Below are 13,274 nucleotides of genomic sequence, written 5' to 3' on the forward strand. Positions count from 1 at the left end.
TTGTTATATTTTATCTAACTCTTCCATCTTCCCTCATGACCTCCTCGAAAAGCGAGATGCAAGCAAACAAACAAACAAGCAAACAAAAACTTGGGCTTCTATTGATTAAAGTTGGTCACTAACACAACAGAATAACCAGCGAAATAAGAAAAAAGATCACGATTCTCTGCCCTAACATCTGTTTGGAGATCATCATACCAAAAAAACAACATCATGACTGTGTGTCAGAAAAACGGGTTAGACGTAAACGTTGCGGGTTCCCCTTCTTTCATCTGCTTGAAATGACGTGGGCTGAAATGCGGGGTATACATTTGAGTCTGAACGCGTCATGTAGATGATAACAACACAATGTTGGTTAAGCATGACATGACACGTTGACATGACGCAGCTATGAGTTGATTTTTGCCACCGTCCCAATTACACATGGTGTTATCAACATTTGCCTTGTCGGGAGAAATAATTGCTGCTCCAATTGTTTCTTCACTTTGTAACACCACACCCGTTTCTGAGAATTACATGTACTCCCACACACGCTGTAATTGATGAAGACACTGATTAATCATACCTTATCAAGCAATTAAGTCTGCCACTCGGATATTTCTTTCAAAGTTCAGCTTCAGGATAGGTAGTCTGTGACACAAACTCTGCTGACCTGGGCTGTAACTGACCACTCCCCGCAGAGTAGGCCGACGGTCGTTGGGTGGGCTGCTATAAGCGAGATTTAATCAGGCTATAGGATAGGCACATTCTGAGATACGCACACATGATGCTTTATTGGCACGTCTCCACTTTATGGTAGTACATCAACCCTTGAATTGTCATTACGTCCCAGTCTATTACTAAGTATTAGTACGTTATCAGTAAGGCACCTCAGAAACTGATGCCTGCGTGCACAAAAATATGTTGTGCAAAAAGAAGCCCAATTTGTCTTCATTATAAAATCCTAGTGGTCATGACCAGGAATTTGAAGGTTGAACAAATGACTCGACTGAACACACAGAATACTTTTGTTCAGATAGATTTTCACATGGCAAAAAAAAATATGATAGAAGAAAGGGCATCCTTCTTTGTACGATTTGTAGTATGGTGGCATTTTTTTCTCGTATTTTTTTGCGGGGGCACCTAAAATTGATGCGCGCGCTGATGTTATCCTTAGAATTAACGTTATCTCAGTGTGGTCTAAAAACGTCCGTATCAAAAAAAAATTTCTTCACTGGCGCTTCCTCACGACTCATGAGGTGACATCAATCCTTGAGTCCCCTGTACTCTGTCCCAGTCTACTAGTAAGTTATCTCAATGGAAGTTTTGGTTATCTTGAAGACGTTCATCTTAAAAAAAGTGAAAGTGATTTCTTGCCTCCCCCTGAGGATGAGCGGACCGCCCCCGCGCGCATGCGCCCTGGCCTCCCGCTACCCAAAATATGCCAACCATTTTTCATGTGCAATAAGGTTGTGTTGCCCGACTGTGGTCAACTTTCGTACCCGCGCCGGACTATCATAGGTCCATGTTGACCGAGATCGTGAGCTGAGTTTTGTCGGGAGGATGGCCAGGGTACCGCCGAGAGAATACGAGCTCGAAACCGATCTCTACGGCGTGAACTATCCGCAGGTAAGTGACGAGGCGAGCCCGTGTTGGCGAGCCATCGATCGCCGGGCCCCCAACCCCCCTCTCGGCGAAGGGGCCCCATCATGGAAGCCCGGCCTAAATCTCAAGTTATTTTTGCTTCAACAGGAGACATTTTCCTCAGAAATTATTCAGAATCACGTATGCTCTACACAGGATATCTAAAACCGCATGTCCTGACCAAATAAATGTAGGGAAAACCACGGGAAAATTTGATAACATTTTGGCGAAAATGTCGTCTGTTACAAGATGGATACATTCTTGATACTAAGTGGCAGATCGCTTGTAGCGAGATGTTGTTTTGGGGCGATTTAGAACGCCTTAGTGTCCGCTAATGCTCTAAAATACACCAAGAAACACATAGGTTGTATTTTATACCAAATCTGTGTATCATACGTGGTTGAGTTAAAGAAATCATGAGGAAAACTTCGAAGGAAAAGGAGAGAGGACGATATATTTTCCCCGTCAGGTCCCCACCTATATTTAGCCGTGCTTGTTCCGTAGATCATATTCAGAAACGTGAGGGTTTTTGCTTACCTTGGAGATTTTACTCCTTTTTAGAGTCTCTCCTGTGCAAAGCACGATTAAAATCTATCTATTTGCCTCGGATTTTCTCCTAAATTGTTGTAGATTTGAAGGATTGTTGTAAAGAAGGCGCTATGTATAGTTAGGCCATGTTTGTTCCAAGCCCGCTATGTTTGTTATGAGGGGAAGGAAAATTCTAGACATACTTATCGGCACTGGAGACCTTCCTGCCCCATTTATTGAGCCACACGGCAGGAAAATATAGCAAGAGAGCCAACTAAATACACACTTAGTCTTAAAACAGGACAGTGGGATATTTATGATGAAAATACACCTGTAACAACACTGCCCATCTCTGTACCGTTATCTGTTGCACAGGAATTGCTGTATATTACTTATCGTGTTACCCATGATTTTCTGTTTTGTGTCATATTTTTGCAGTCAAAGGGCGCAAAAAGAAGAGGACCGTTCAAGCCTTCTGACGGGAGCTTCTCGGACACAAGCGATAACAGCATCATTCGCCAGGTAAGACGAAAAAACACCTGTTCATCTGCAACATCCGCCTGTCAATTCCTCTACCATCTTTTCCAAGATGGCTGCCCGATCCTCGTTCGCTGCCGAAATCTTGTATCAAAAGCGAGGAAGAATGTTTCTTTTAGCATTATCTTCCCAAGGGCGCGACAAAAGAAAACATTTTGGGGGAAGAAAAAAGAGGTCAACACGGGTATTGTGCATGGCAACAAAAGGTTGCTATTCAGTGGGTGTTGAATGGTGCGAATGGATTGAGGTGAGGGAGGGGGAGGGGCCTTAATGCAATAATAATTGAGTAGGCAGCTTTTCGGAAAGACCGGAGGTTCTTTTCGTTAATTGTTTCTGACAAAGCCAGGTTATATTTGTCTGTATGATACATGTATATCCATTTTATCGACTGAGTGTGATATATTTGTACAGTAACTGTTTATAGTATGGGTATGTTGGGTAAGTACATGTGAATGTGTGAAGGAATTACCATTATGCCTGTCAAATTCAATCAAGTGATATGGATGAAATGTTTGTTTTTGTGTCATGTGTGAAAAGTAGCCGGTGGTTGAATTTTAAAAGTAGAATGTTAAATGCAATGCAGAAGTATTCATTCAATGCAACAAGTTATGCTTTTAATAAGCCATTTGTCCTTCGTTGACAAAAACCATGCGCAATGTGTTTTTTACATTCGATTTAAATACTCAATGTTGACGCAAGCCAGATGGAAAATTTGCTGCATTCAGTTGTCATGTTCCCATGTATTAACACACGTAGGATATTGTTGAAGTTAATAGTAACATTTATACCCTGTCCTTTTATTAAAGGAAAAAAGCACTTTTTTTGAAAGCTAAAAAGTAAAACTAAAGGCTATGTCGGAGTATGTCCACTTACATTCATTTGAAAATTCTGCTGCATTAAGTAAAATTTGTAGGATGTTTTGAAATGTTAGCACATAATGTATGTTTCGTGCTACAAGTTCTTTAATTTCTTGGTATAATCAGTCAACAGGTAGACATGATATGTTATTACAATGGATGTTGTCATTTCCTGTTGCTAAGCGTTGCGCCAAGGTAAGGACAGGAAACGGCTGCAACAGGTGCATTGTTCCTGGAATTGTACCAACCTGGTCACAAGTGCATGCATGGTTCGTGGAAGAGAGGATCATATTGTCACAGGCCAGAAATCACAGACAACAAGTTTAAAGGCATTCGTTATGCCTGTTTTAGTTTCATTGTCCTACTAACCTGTTCAGAATTGTTGTACTAACCTGTCCAGAATTTTTAATGTTAACACTCAGAAACATTTATTTTATTGAGAATCAGTTGTCTGGATGTTTCCCAATAGATTTGATGTAACTGTTTTTAGCAATAGAACATATGCACGTTGGCCATGGCCCTTTTTGTTATTGACTGTCATTTTCACATTGGCTTCGGAATAGTACAAATCGACAAACCTTATCAATGGGTTCACCTGCCAAGTTAGATAACTTTTGGATCTATTTTAAAGCCTCATGTTACTTGATATTTGTTACTTGAAAATTAGAAGCAGAATATGGGATCTATAATAAGAATGCTTCAGTTTTTGTTTAATATGGCTACTGATAGCAAACTATATTTATTAGAAAATTTACCTGTTGTGCTGTTGCTATTGTTAGATGTTCATTGAAGCTCATAAACTACTTTGTATGAAGATGTGAAACATTTATCACACTCAGAAAGATGGCAAGCTAAAAATAAAATTGGGATAAAGTCCACTTCCCCCAATCTTACAGTTACAGTCAATTAGGTTATGATTAAAAGCAGCTGACAATCTAGCACTTTTTTTATTTTATTTTCAGCAACTTACATTTTATATTTTCTTCAATTGTGTTAAAGCATTTTTTGATAACATTGATGGACAGAGAGATACACTGTTTTTCTTCTGCAAGGTACTTACTAAATATGATATTTCAGTTGATGTTTTTTTTTTCGGTGTGGCTGCATCTGGTGTCTGCCAGCATTCCCCATGGGTTTAGTAGCAACAAGTATATCAATTCCGATGACTGTTGAAGGAATGAATGAATATATGAATATGTAATGAATCTTGTAATGAATTATATGATGAATGAATGGAGTAAAAGGTAAGTACAAGTAGTGTACACAGATGTGATTTGCATCTTGTTTATGTATGATATGATAACTCTTTTCAGGTATCTGACATGATTTTTTAAATGTTTTTGATATGTATATTGTGTCCTTGCCAGGCATTTTTTCCAGGCACTGTATTCAAATGAAATTTGACTTTCAGCTGGTCAGATAATTTCTGTATCTGTGTTGGTATTATACAACGGCTGCTTGAACGGCATGTTGTATCATACAATTACAAGGCTTGCAATGGCAGCTACTGTCAGACTCAGATTCACAAGTTGAAAGACCTGTGTCATCTGGGCTTTGCATTTGCAGCTAATACGCTCTGGAAATCTATAATTAGAAGATGCTTCTACTGAGGAGTTGATCCTGGCTACGGGTAAAGCATTGAGGAGATATTTTATACAATCATCATAGTGTGTTATATAATAATTGGTAGCTACTTTTAGTGAAGTCCTATTATGATGAACAGTCCTAATAAAGTTAGCAAAGGCAGAATTGCATTGTTGTTAGTTATAAGAATTGGCTAGCAAAAGGCAGAGTGAAAAACAAAGAACCTTAAGTCCCATAATAGGAAGGTAGGGTCAAAGTGTACCCCGAAATCATACATATTTAATTTGAGATATGTTGATATTAATTGATGGTGAATGAATGAAGACTTTTATTGTACATTTATATTCTTCAAACTAAGTTTCTTTGTCATTTGTAGTTCCTGTGACCTTGCTTTTCCTATTTCATTGTTCGTATGGCTAATCTGGAGACAAAAAAAATTCATTGCCTGTAAACAAGAAAAGTTGAGTGATGAATCGCACATAAGTTGTCTATAAAAGTATAATAAATGTCTTGAGCATAGAGTATGGTTTTAAAACTCTCCAGGTACCCATCATAAGGTTTGTTTCAAGTACAGTCCTTCAGTGCCCATCCCCACAACACCCACCCAATCCCAGTGTATTTACATTGATTTATGCTTTACAGTTACACAGGTGACGTTTCACTTGTTGCCTGTGTGGATGTGAGATGTTTTATGCATGCTCCTTTTCCCTCATCTACCAGTCCAGGTATACATGTATGTTCACTTCCACACGTATGCCACATAGAGTGTGCATTTATTCTTGCTGACACAGTTTTTCAACAGCAGACTTGGCTTGTTTTTCATAGATGTAGAAAAGGGATGTTCCTGTGGACTTGAATGAACTGGACTTGTACACACCTATACAGTGTATTATAGATTTTTTGGGATGGTTGAATTTTGCTGACTTTGGGGAAGTCTGAGATTTTGCCATGTGTGTAGGTTTTGATATTGCATTGATATGAGGTTTTCCTTTACAATGTCCTTGATGATAATTATAAGTTTCTCTTACATTTTAATATCAACACATAGCAGTTACAATACCTGACTCATAATATGACACTTGTAGGCTGCCAAATTGCATGTTGTTTGTATCTTTTTCTGCCAGTAATATATTTTTTATCTACAACTCACAGGTTACAGGTGATAATGTCCAGTCCTACTTAGTTACATGTACACTGTAGATAAAGTACTTAAATCCTGTTTGCACAAGCCTTACTTACAGGACTATCACCTCTACAGGTAGTAAATGCAGTATCTGATTAAATAAACAGTGCTTATTTGCTGTCCAAACAACTGCTGAATGTTGACTTTTTATAAGGTCTGGCCACTGTGCAGTATTACTATTACATAATTAGGCCTTGGCAATCTGTTTCTAGGTAGGTCTTATTAGAAAATAAAGCTTTGTGAAGCTGGAAACTTTATGGCAACGTTGTTAGCTATGATAAACATTCTTGCAGTTCAATAGGAAGCTACCAGGAGGATCATACAAAAGATCCACTGGGGGAAAATTAGAGCCACCTCCGTGTTTGAAGTTGTGTTGCTTAACAACACACCCTACAATGCTTAGATTAGAAGACGATAGTGTGAGAATTTAACCTCAACTTCCTTGCCAAGTAGAAATCTAAACCCCCTTGCCTTCAAGTAGACCTAACTAGTTGAAACCAGTTAGGGTCTGGTAGATGTATCAGTTTCCTGTCCCTCCTTAGCAAATATCTCCATAGGAAACAATTCATCTGTGCCAATAGTAAACAACAAAGATATGGAGATATGTGTTCTTTTGCTCTTGATGCGATATAATGTGTACCCTAGAGACCTTGGCTATTTCACTGTCGGTGTTTTGTAAATTATGATGTATTCTTCTCTATTGTATAGTAAAACAAGTGAACTGAATAAGGGGAGTAGTTGAGATAATACCTGATACCCTTGCACTGTTGATGGTTGGGGATTTATTGTAACTTCAGAGTCAAACTAATGAAAAGACTTTGTTTGGGGTCTTACGTAATGAGGTTGTGAACTCTGAACTTTTGAACTTTGAACTCTAAAAGCAAAGTGGGGATTTTTATGATTTACTTTGAATTTTATTTGGTAAAAAGACCATTTAATTAGGTATTCCCATCTTCATATCCTGAACTTTTGCCACCAAGGTTAGCCAAGTATATATAGACCTATTATAGTGTATTTCTGATCTCAATGTTGTGTGCTTTAGACTTTACACTTGTTTCCCAGTTGACAAAGGTGAAAATAAATCCTAGCTTTGGCGGGAGATATCTTCCTAGCGGTGATGAAAAAGCGTAGGTCCCGTGTTGGAGGAGAGCCATATCTTGGACATGTTTAAGGACCCACTGCACTTGTCTAAAACTTAAATTTTTAGAGTAGGGGACCATCTTGGTACGAGAGTAACAAACCTCACCGTAGCTGGTACTATACTTACATGTACAAAACTGGTATTAACTGGTCACATGATCCAAAAAACAAAGTTCGTTGGCAAGCTATTCCTTCATCTCCTCACTGTTTGCACTTGCCTGCATGGTAAGCCATCTTTTTTCTGCAGAAGTAAGGAAGACAGTAAGTCTTTAAAGTCTATGGCAGAACTATCTTTTACTGATTGGCTATCATTCCCAGACTGGATTATCTATAAAGCCCAGTAATTAGATTTCTATCTATGGAGTTGTCTTTGATGATGAAATAACACTCCCAAATACCTAGAAAAAGATTTGAATAGCATCAGAAAACAGTCGAGTCCCTCATGCTCCCGTACTAATCAAATGACCTCTCAATTGAAATGAGTTTTCCTCGAAATTGGGAAGAAATAATCCAGATGGAAACGTAATGCTAACAACATTTAGTTTAAATCTCTTTATGGTCTGTTATAGATCTTGATAAAGTCAGCTTCAGTACATGTGTCAGTAAAATACGATACCGGGACCTTCACCTAACAGGTCTGAGGCCTATTTGGATATAATATGACAAAATGGCATTTACCATGATTAGACCTCTTTATCCCTTCGCAATGGAGTCCTCAACTGAGAAATACTCAAATAGTGCTGCCCTTAGTCGGTATCTATATCTGGATACTTGTTTCATATAGTCACTTGCTAGGAATGGTCTGGCTCTTAATAGGAGATAGCATGGACTCAAACATGTCCTCTTATCAGTTCTACAACCTCCAGTTACCCTGGAATCCTGGTCTGCCATTGGTCAGGAAAAGCTGTCAAGGTTGGCACACTTCTAGGTCAATTGCCTGACCAACCAATGGCATCCTTACATGCAGCATGCTACATTCTTTATTCTATTTCGTATTTGTCAGAGGATGTGATTGGAAAATTATTGATGTAAGATGTCAAACCTGCTAAAAAGCCATATTGCAGCAATTTTACACATTTCTATTGGATCCAGTGTAAATTTTAGATGTCAGATGAATAACATCCAGTTGTCATAGTGTTAAAGAAAATAGTTGTATACTGTATTTTTCTTGGATTAAAGAATTCATGATGTTGCTTTTGGAAAGATGCAGATGGAAGCAGGTGGCTTGAAGGAGAAACCTGTCAAAATGCAAATTTGAACAAATGGGCCAGAATTGTAAATAATGCAGAAATAGTAATTATCTTTATATCAATGGTTCTAAATTCCTTCAGCTAACTACATCTATATGTGCTGGTCAACATCTTGCAATGTTAAAAAATATACATGGAGCAGATAGATGTCAAATGCTGTGCCCAGATCAACACTACCGATATCTGATCCGATTTGCTAACTTATACTAGAACCACTTATATTTGTCATGGTCCAAATTCAGATCCATTAATTCCTGTGCACTAGGCTAGTAGATGGGTGATCTAAAGCAGTAAAGGGTACAATGACTGGCTTTCCTGGCTAGATATGTATCCCATGAAAAGACACTGACTTTTCTCACTCCACCTTGGCGTAAAAATGAGCACCTGACTTTGGTTGGGAAGGTGAAAGGTGGTGGAAGGAGAAGGATAGACCCTGTCTTCCAATACTGTGCCCTAGACACAGTGGATAACGACCCACTGCTTCAAAAGGCTATAGGACCTTTACCATTTGACCTTTAGATGTGTATTTCTCTGTATACAAGTATTTTCTGTCTATTAGAAATTGTATCAAAAGATACAGATGCAATGTTCATATTTGAGTGGTATTTCACTATTCATGCATATGAGTTTAACAACACGTTATTTAAAGCCTATTCGAGAATCCTCTCGGGACCCTGGTTTCTCTCTTAACCTGTAATTACTATCTACCCACATGCTAAATATTTTATAAGAAATGCGAACCAAAATGGTGTCTATAGTTAATAGTATATGAATGGTCATACAGTCATACTAGAAGCCTAACAATTGAAAGGTAGACATTTTTAGGGTTTTTGAGATTTGCATCAACTATTAGATATTAGAAAAAGTTATCATTTGGTACGTGGTATGTCGTTATAACTATTTGTCTAAGTGTGAACCTTTTGATTTAAGATACTAGTATGCTTTTGACAGCTGTGGTACATTTATTTAGGCTTCTGACAGTAATGGTTTTCAAATAGCACATGTGACCATCTTCCGACGAAACAAGCGGATAATAGAGACAACAACAACAACAGCCTATGTCAGTTTAGTCTAATTGTTTTGCTTTGTTATACATATTAGAAGAATATGGTACAGTGAAAACTGCTTAAAAAGACCACTCAGGGGATAGATAAAATCAGGTCTAGGTGGACAGGTGGTCACAAGAGACAGGGTTGGTAATGCATGACTTGTGTCAATGGGGAAAATTATAGAAGGGACCACCAAGAAGTGGTCACATTGGCCAGATGGTCCTTATGTGTAAGGTTTAACTGTATCAGGCCTTTTGCATCCGAAGTTCAATCTCTTAAGTCTCATAAATCTCATCTAGGTCATAAATTCCAGGCTATGATATCATCATATCATAGTGTTAACAATAATATGTACTGGGTATCTGGGGCAATGTTGTTGCGTGTTTAGACTTGGTCATGAAGAAGCTATTGCTGTACCTGTACCATGCTAAGACTCCTGCTTGGGCTTTGTCGTCGGTCTGTTGTCATTGTCACATGGCAGCACAAACGATAACTTCACAGTCGGTTGGTTTCTTTGCAAAAGCAGAGGACATTGCACTGGTATGCCATGCAGGATAGGATATTACAAATGGAGAAATTTATGCTGTGAATTGAAAGCAAAGACAGGTTGCTATGACAATACAAGCCTAAAGTGATCACCATGGTTTACTGGTTTTGCTGTACCCAAGTATATTTCGGTATCAAAAATATTTTAGGAGAGAGGTACTGTTGCAAAAGGGCATTTGAGGATACAGGGTCAAAACAGTCATGCAAACCTCCTTCCAAACTTCATAAAATCTCATCAGAATCCAAATTTCAGTAGATGTATCTATAGTAAGCCATACTAATATTGTTACTAATGGACTCAATACGATGCATTGCTAAGTATGTTAGAATCTGATGTTTTCTCTGGCAGAAACCTGTCATAGCTGCCAGTACTAAATGTTCTGCTGGCATTTCTCACCTGTGCATCAAGTTCTCCCTGTCCTCATTTGCATGGGGTCAGCTGACCACCAATCAGTACTGGTGACACACAGTGTGTTGGAACGCAATGCTCGTCAGCACATAGCCTGGCAGCAACACACCACTGAGGAACTTTGGTGACAGTCTTGAGAGGAGCGTTGTCACCATGTCGAGATTTGACGAGTTTTATTCTGACTTGGAGCATCAGGTATGACTATGTATTCTCAGGACATTTAGTCCATGAGTAAGGGTAACACTGTGTACCTTAACAGCTTGTATGACGTTGTTTTTGCAAAGATATACATTGCAATAGCAGTGCTAATTGCTGGTCTAGTAATTCTACTTACCAGAAAGGGTGTGCATGCAAATTTTAGAAGAAATTTAGATGAAATTGTCATTGAAAAGCAATGTTTCTCCAAGAACTGATGAGTTCTAAGTATGAAATTTCCCATTTTAATGTCAGTGGTCAGACATTTTCTGGCCTGTCTCCAGCAAAACCAGTCCAACCGGCCATTACGGCATTCTCTACCCTTTGTCCCTGCCAAAACTGAGGGGTACACTGTCCAATGATATTTACTTCAGCCCTGTTTGTTCATAACACCTGTTCTTGGAACTAGAGATCTGAAATTTATGTTTGTTCCTTGAGCAAGAAGAACTGAATACTGTCACCTAAGCTCTGATTTTCTGTGATACTTTCAGGTTCAGCTGGCATCATGTGTTTGTTTAGCATTGGTGCATCTATGGCCTTTACAGATAACTTACCTTGATTACAATAATTGACGTATATTTATACAGTAATATTGACTTTTTTTAGTATACATAGGTAAGAATACTAAGATTCTTCTAGAAAGCTGAAGTTGTTTGAGAAAAGTTAACCAAGCCGAAACATTGCACAGTATTGTATCACTGGTTAAACCACTGTGTGCCCTAGGGAAAACGTGAGCTCTCTAGTAAATCATCCGTAGCTTAGGTACTGTCTATAGCTAGTGACATTTGCAAAGGTCTTCCAACAAATGATTTGCACTTCTTTGTCTTGTGGTTCGAGCTGTAACCTGGTTAAGAAATATTGGCAACCATTGCAAACTAGGTGTGCAGCTATGCCAATGTTAATTCTAATTCTATTCATTTTGATTGTTATAACCAATTATACATTGACTTGGAACTCAGACAAAATCCATAGAGTTACAACCAAGATTAAGCTTACTTAACCCAGCCCATGTCAAGTTCCAGATAGAAAGCTGGACTGCCTATAGCTAGTTCTAATCTGACCTTACACTGGGAGAGGATTATAATTCTATGCTGCCTTTATGCCTATGGTCTATTGCAATAGCCTCAGATTGATGGACTTACTCTTTGAGACATTGTGTGGTAGAAGGAAGTGACTTGGCTTTCCTTGGCAAAATCTATATGTCTCCAGACATGCATAGTCTGTACAGTCAAAACAGCCCAAGAAGACTTTTCCGGAGACCTCTGAAACCTAGTCTATATGGACAGGTGGTCACTATAGATAGAAATCTTAATGCTTGTGTCAATGGGAAAAATTGTCTTAAAGTACCACCAAAAGGTAGTCAGATTGGCCTGGTGGTACTTATGTAGAGGTGGTCTCTTTTACAGGTTTGACTTTTTTTTTTAAATTTGATAATGTTTGATGCTCCAGAAGAACGTCACCAAGCCTACCAAAAAATCCCCCAATTATACATTTTACAACAATTTGTGTAGCTTTGCTAAAGAAGGTGCATCTTTGTGTAAAGAAATGCATAAGACACTACTTGAATTTGACATTAATTTAAATGTACCCGCTCAGGTTACTTGTAGAAGTTTTTCATGCTGTGTCTGTGAGCCAAAAAATGCAGTTATTACAGCCTAAAGGTAGCACCATTGCAATTATAGGAGGGACATTCCATTCTGCAATTCTGGAGGTATCAGAAATTTCCACTGAGGTCCAGAAGGGTCATGGAAATATGAATTTTTAAGAGGCTGTAATAGAATTAGCAGGGTCGAAGGTACACTTTATTGCGATGAAGAGCCTTTTAATGGGTTGATTCTGCAAGGCCAGAGACATAGTGTAGAATATATTAGTTTTTTCTCTGTCCTAGAATGTGCATCAATGACTAAAATGAAAGTAGAATCATTGAAAAACTATACCTTCAAAATTGGTTACAAGCAGGTATTACTTTAGATGTCATGGCATGTTAGAGGAAAAGTAAACTCTCCTAAAAGCAAGGTTAGTTTCTTGAGCTGCTCCTGTTGTAATATTAGTTTTTGCAGTTTAAACTTAAAGAGGGAAAGAATTGTATTTTGCAAGTGTAAAAAGTTCAACATACATGCAAATCCATTGTCCTTATAGGCTTAAACCCTTGGCAACCTTCACACAAACAGATGACTTGCAAGAAACTGCACTGGACTGAGCAGGTTTGGTGGGTGGTATTCAGACTGTGATATATTTATACGGAGGTCAGTTTTTGTCCTGGCCATATTTGGGATGCAGGCTCCCCTTCCACGTGCCCAGTGTGTGTTAAGTGTTCCTCCCTGCACTCCTATAATAAAGCATCTGTCAAAGGGGTGACATGGACTTGTTTTG

At 38.6% G+C, this 13,274-nt stretch overlaps 1 protein-coding gene across 11 annotated transcripts in view; it reads left to right on the top strand.

The window, feature by feature from the left end:
- Positions 1 to 1,397: 1,397 nt before the first annotated feature.
- The window catches only part of LOC118405820 (voltage-dependent L-type calcium channel subunit beta-1-like), a 50,757-nt gene continuing 38,880 nt past the window's right edge, over positions 1,398 to 13,274 (top strand). For 6 of the 11 annotated variants that reach the window (XM_035805602.1, XM_035805603.1, XM_035805601.1 and 3 more), the window contains exons 1-2: positions 1,399 to 1,608; positions 2,590 to 2,673. In XM_035805602.1, the coding sequence (XP_035661495.1) occupies positions 1,543 to 1,608; positions 2,590 to 2,673 (150 nt within the window). In that variant the 5' untranslated portion in view covers positions 1,399 to 1,542. Of the gene's footprint in view, positions 1,609 to 2,589; positions 2,674 to 10,753; positions 10,902 to 13,274 lie in introns of those variants that run through there. The other 5 variants (XM_035805600.1, XM_035805614.1, XM_035805607.1 and 2 more) reach the window with 3 other exon arrangements.

Source organism: Branchiostoma floridae, chromosome 18, assembly GCF_000003815.2.
Source record: "Branchiostoma floridae strain S238N-H82 chromosome 18, Bfl_VNyyK, whole genome shotgun sequence".
Classification (NCBI taxonomy): domain Eukaryota; kingdom Metazoa; phylum Chordata; class Leptocardii; order Amphioxiformes; family Branchiostomatidae; genus Branchiostoma; species Branchiostoma floridae.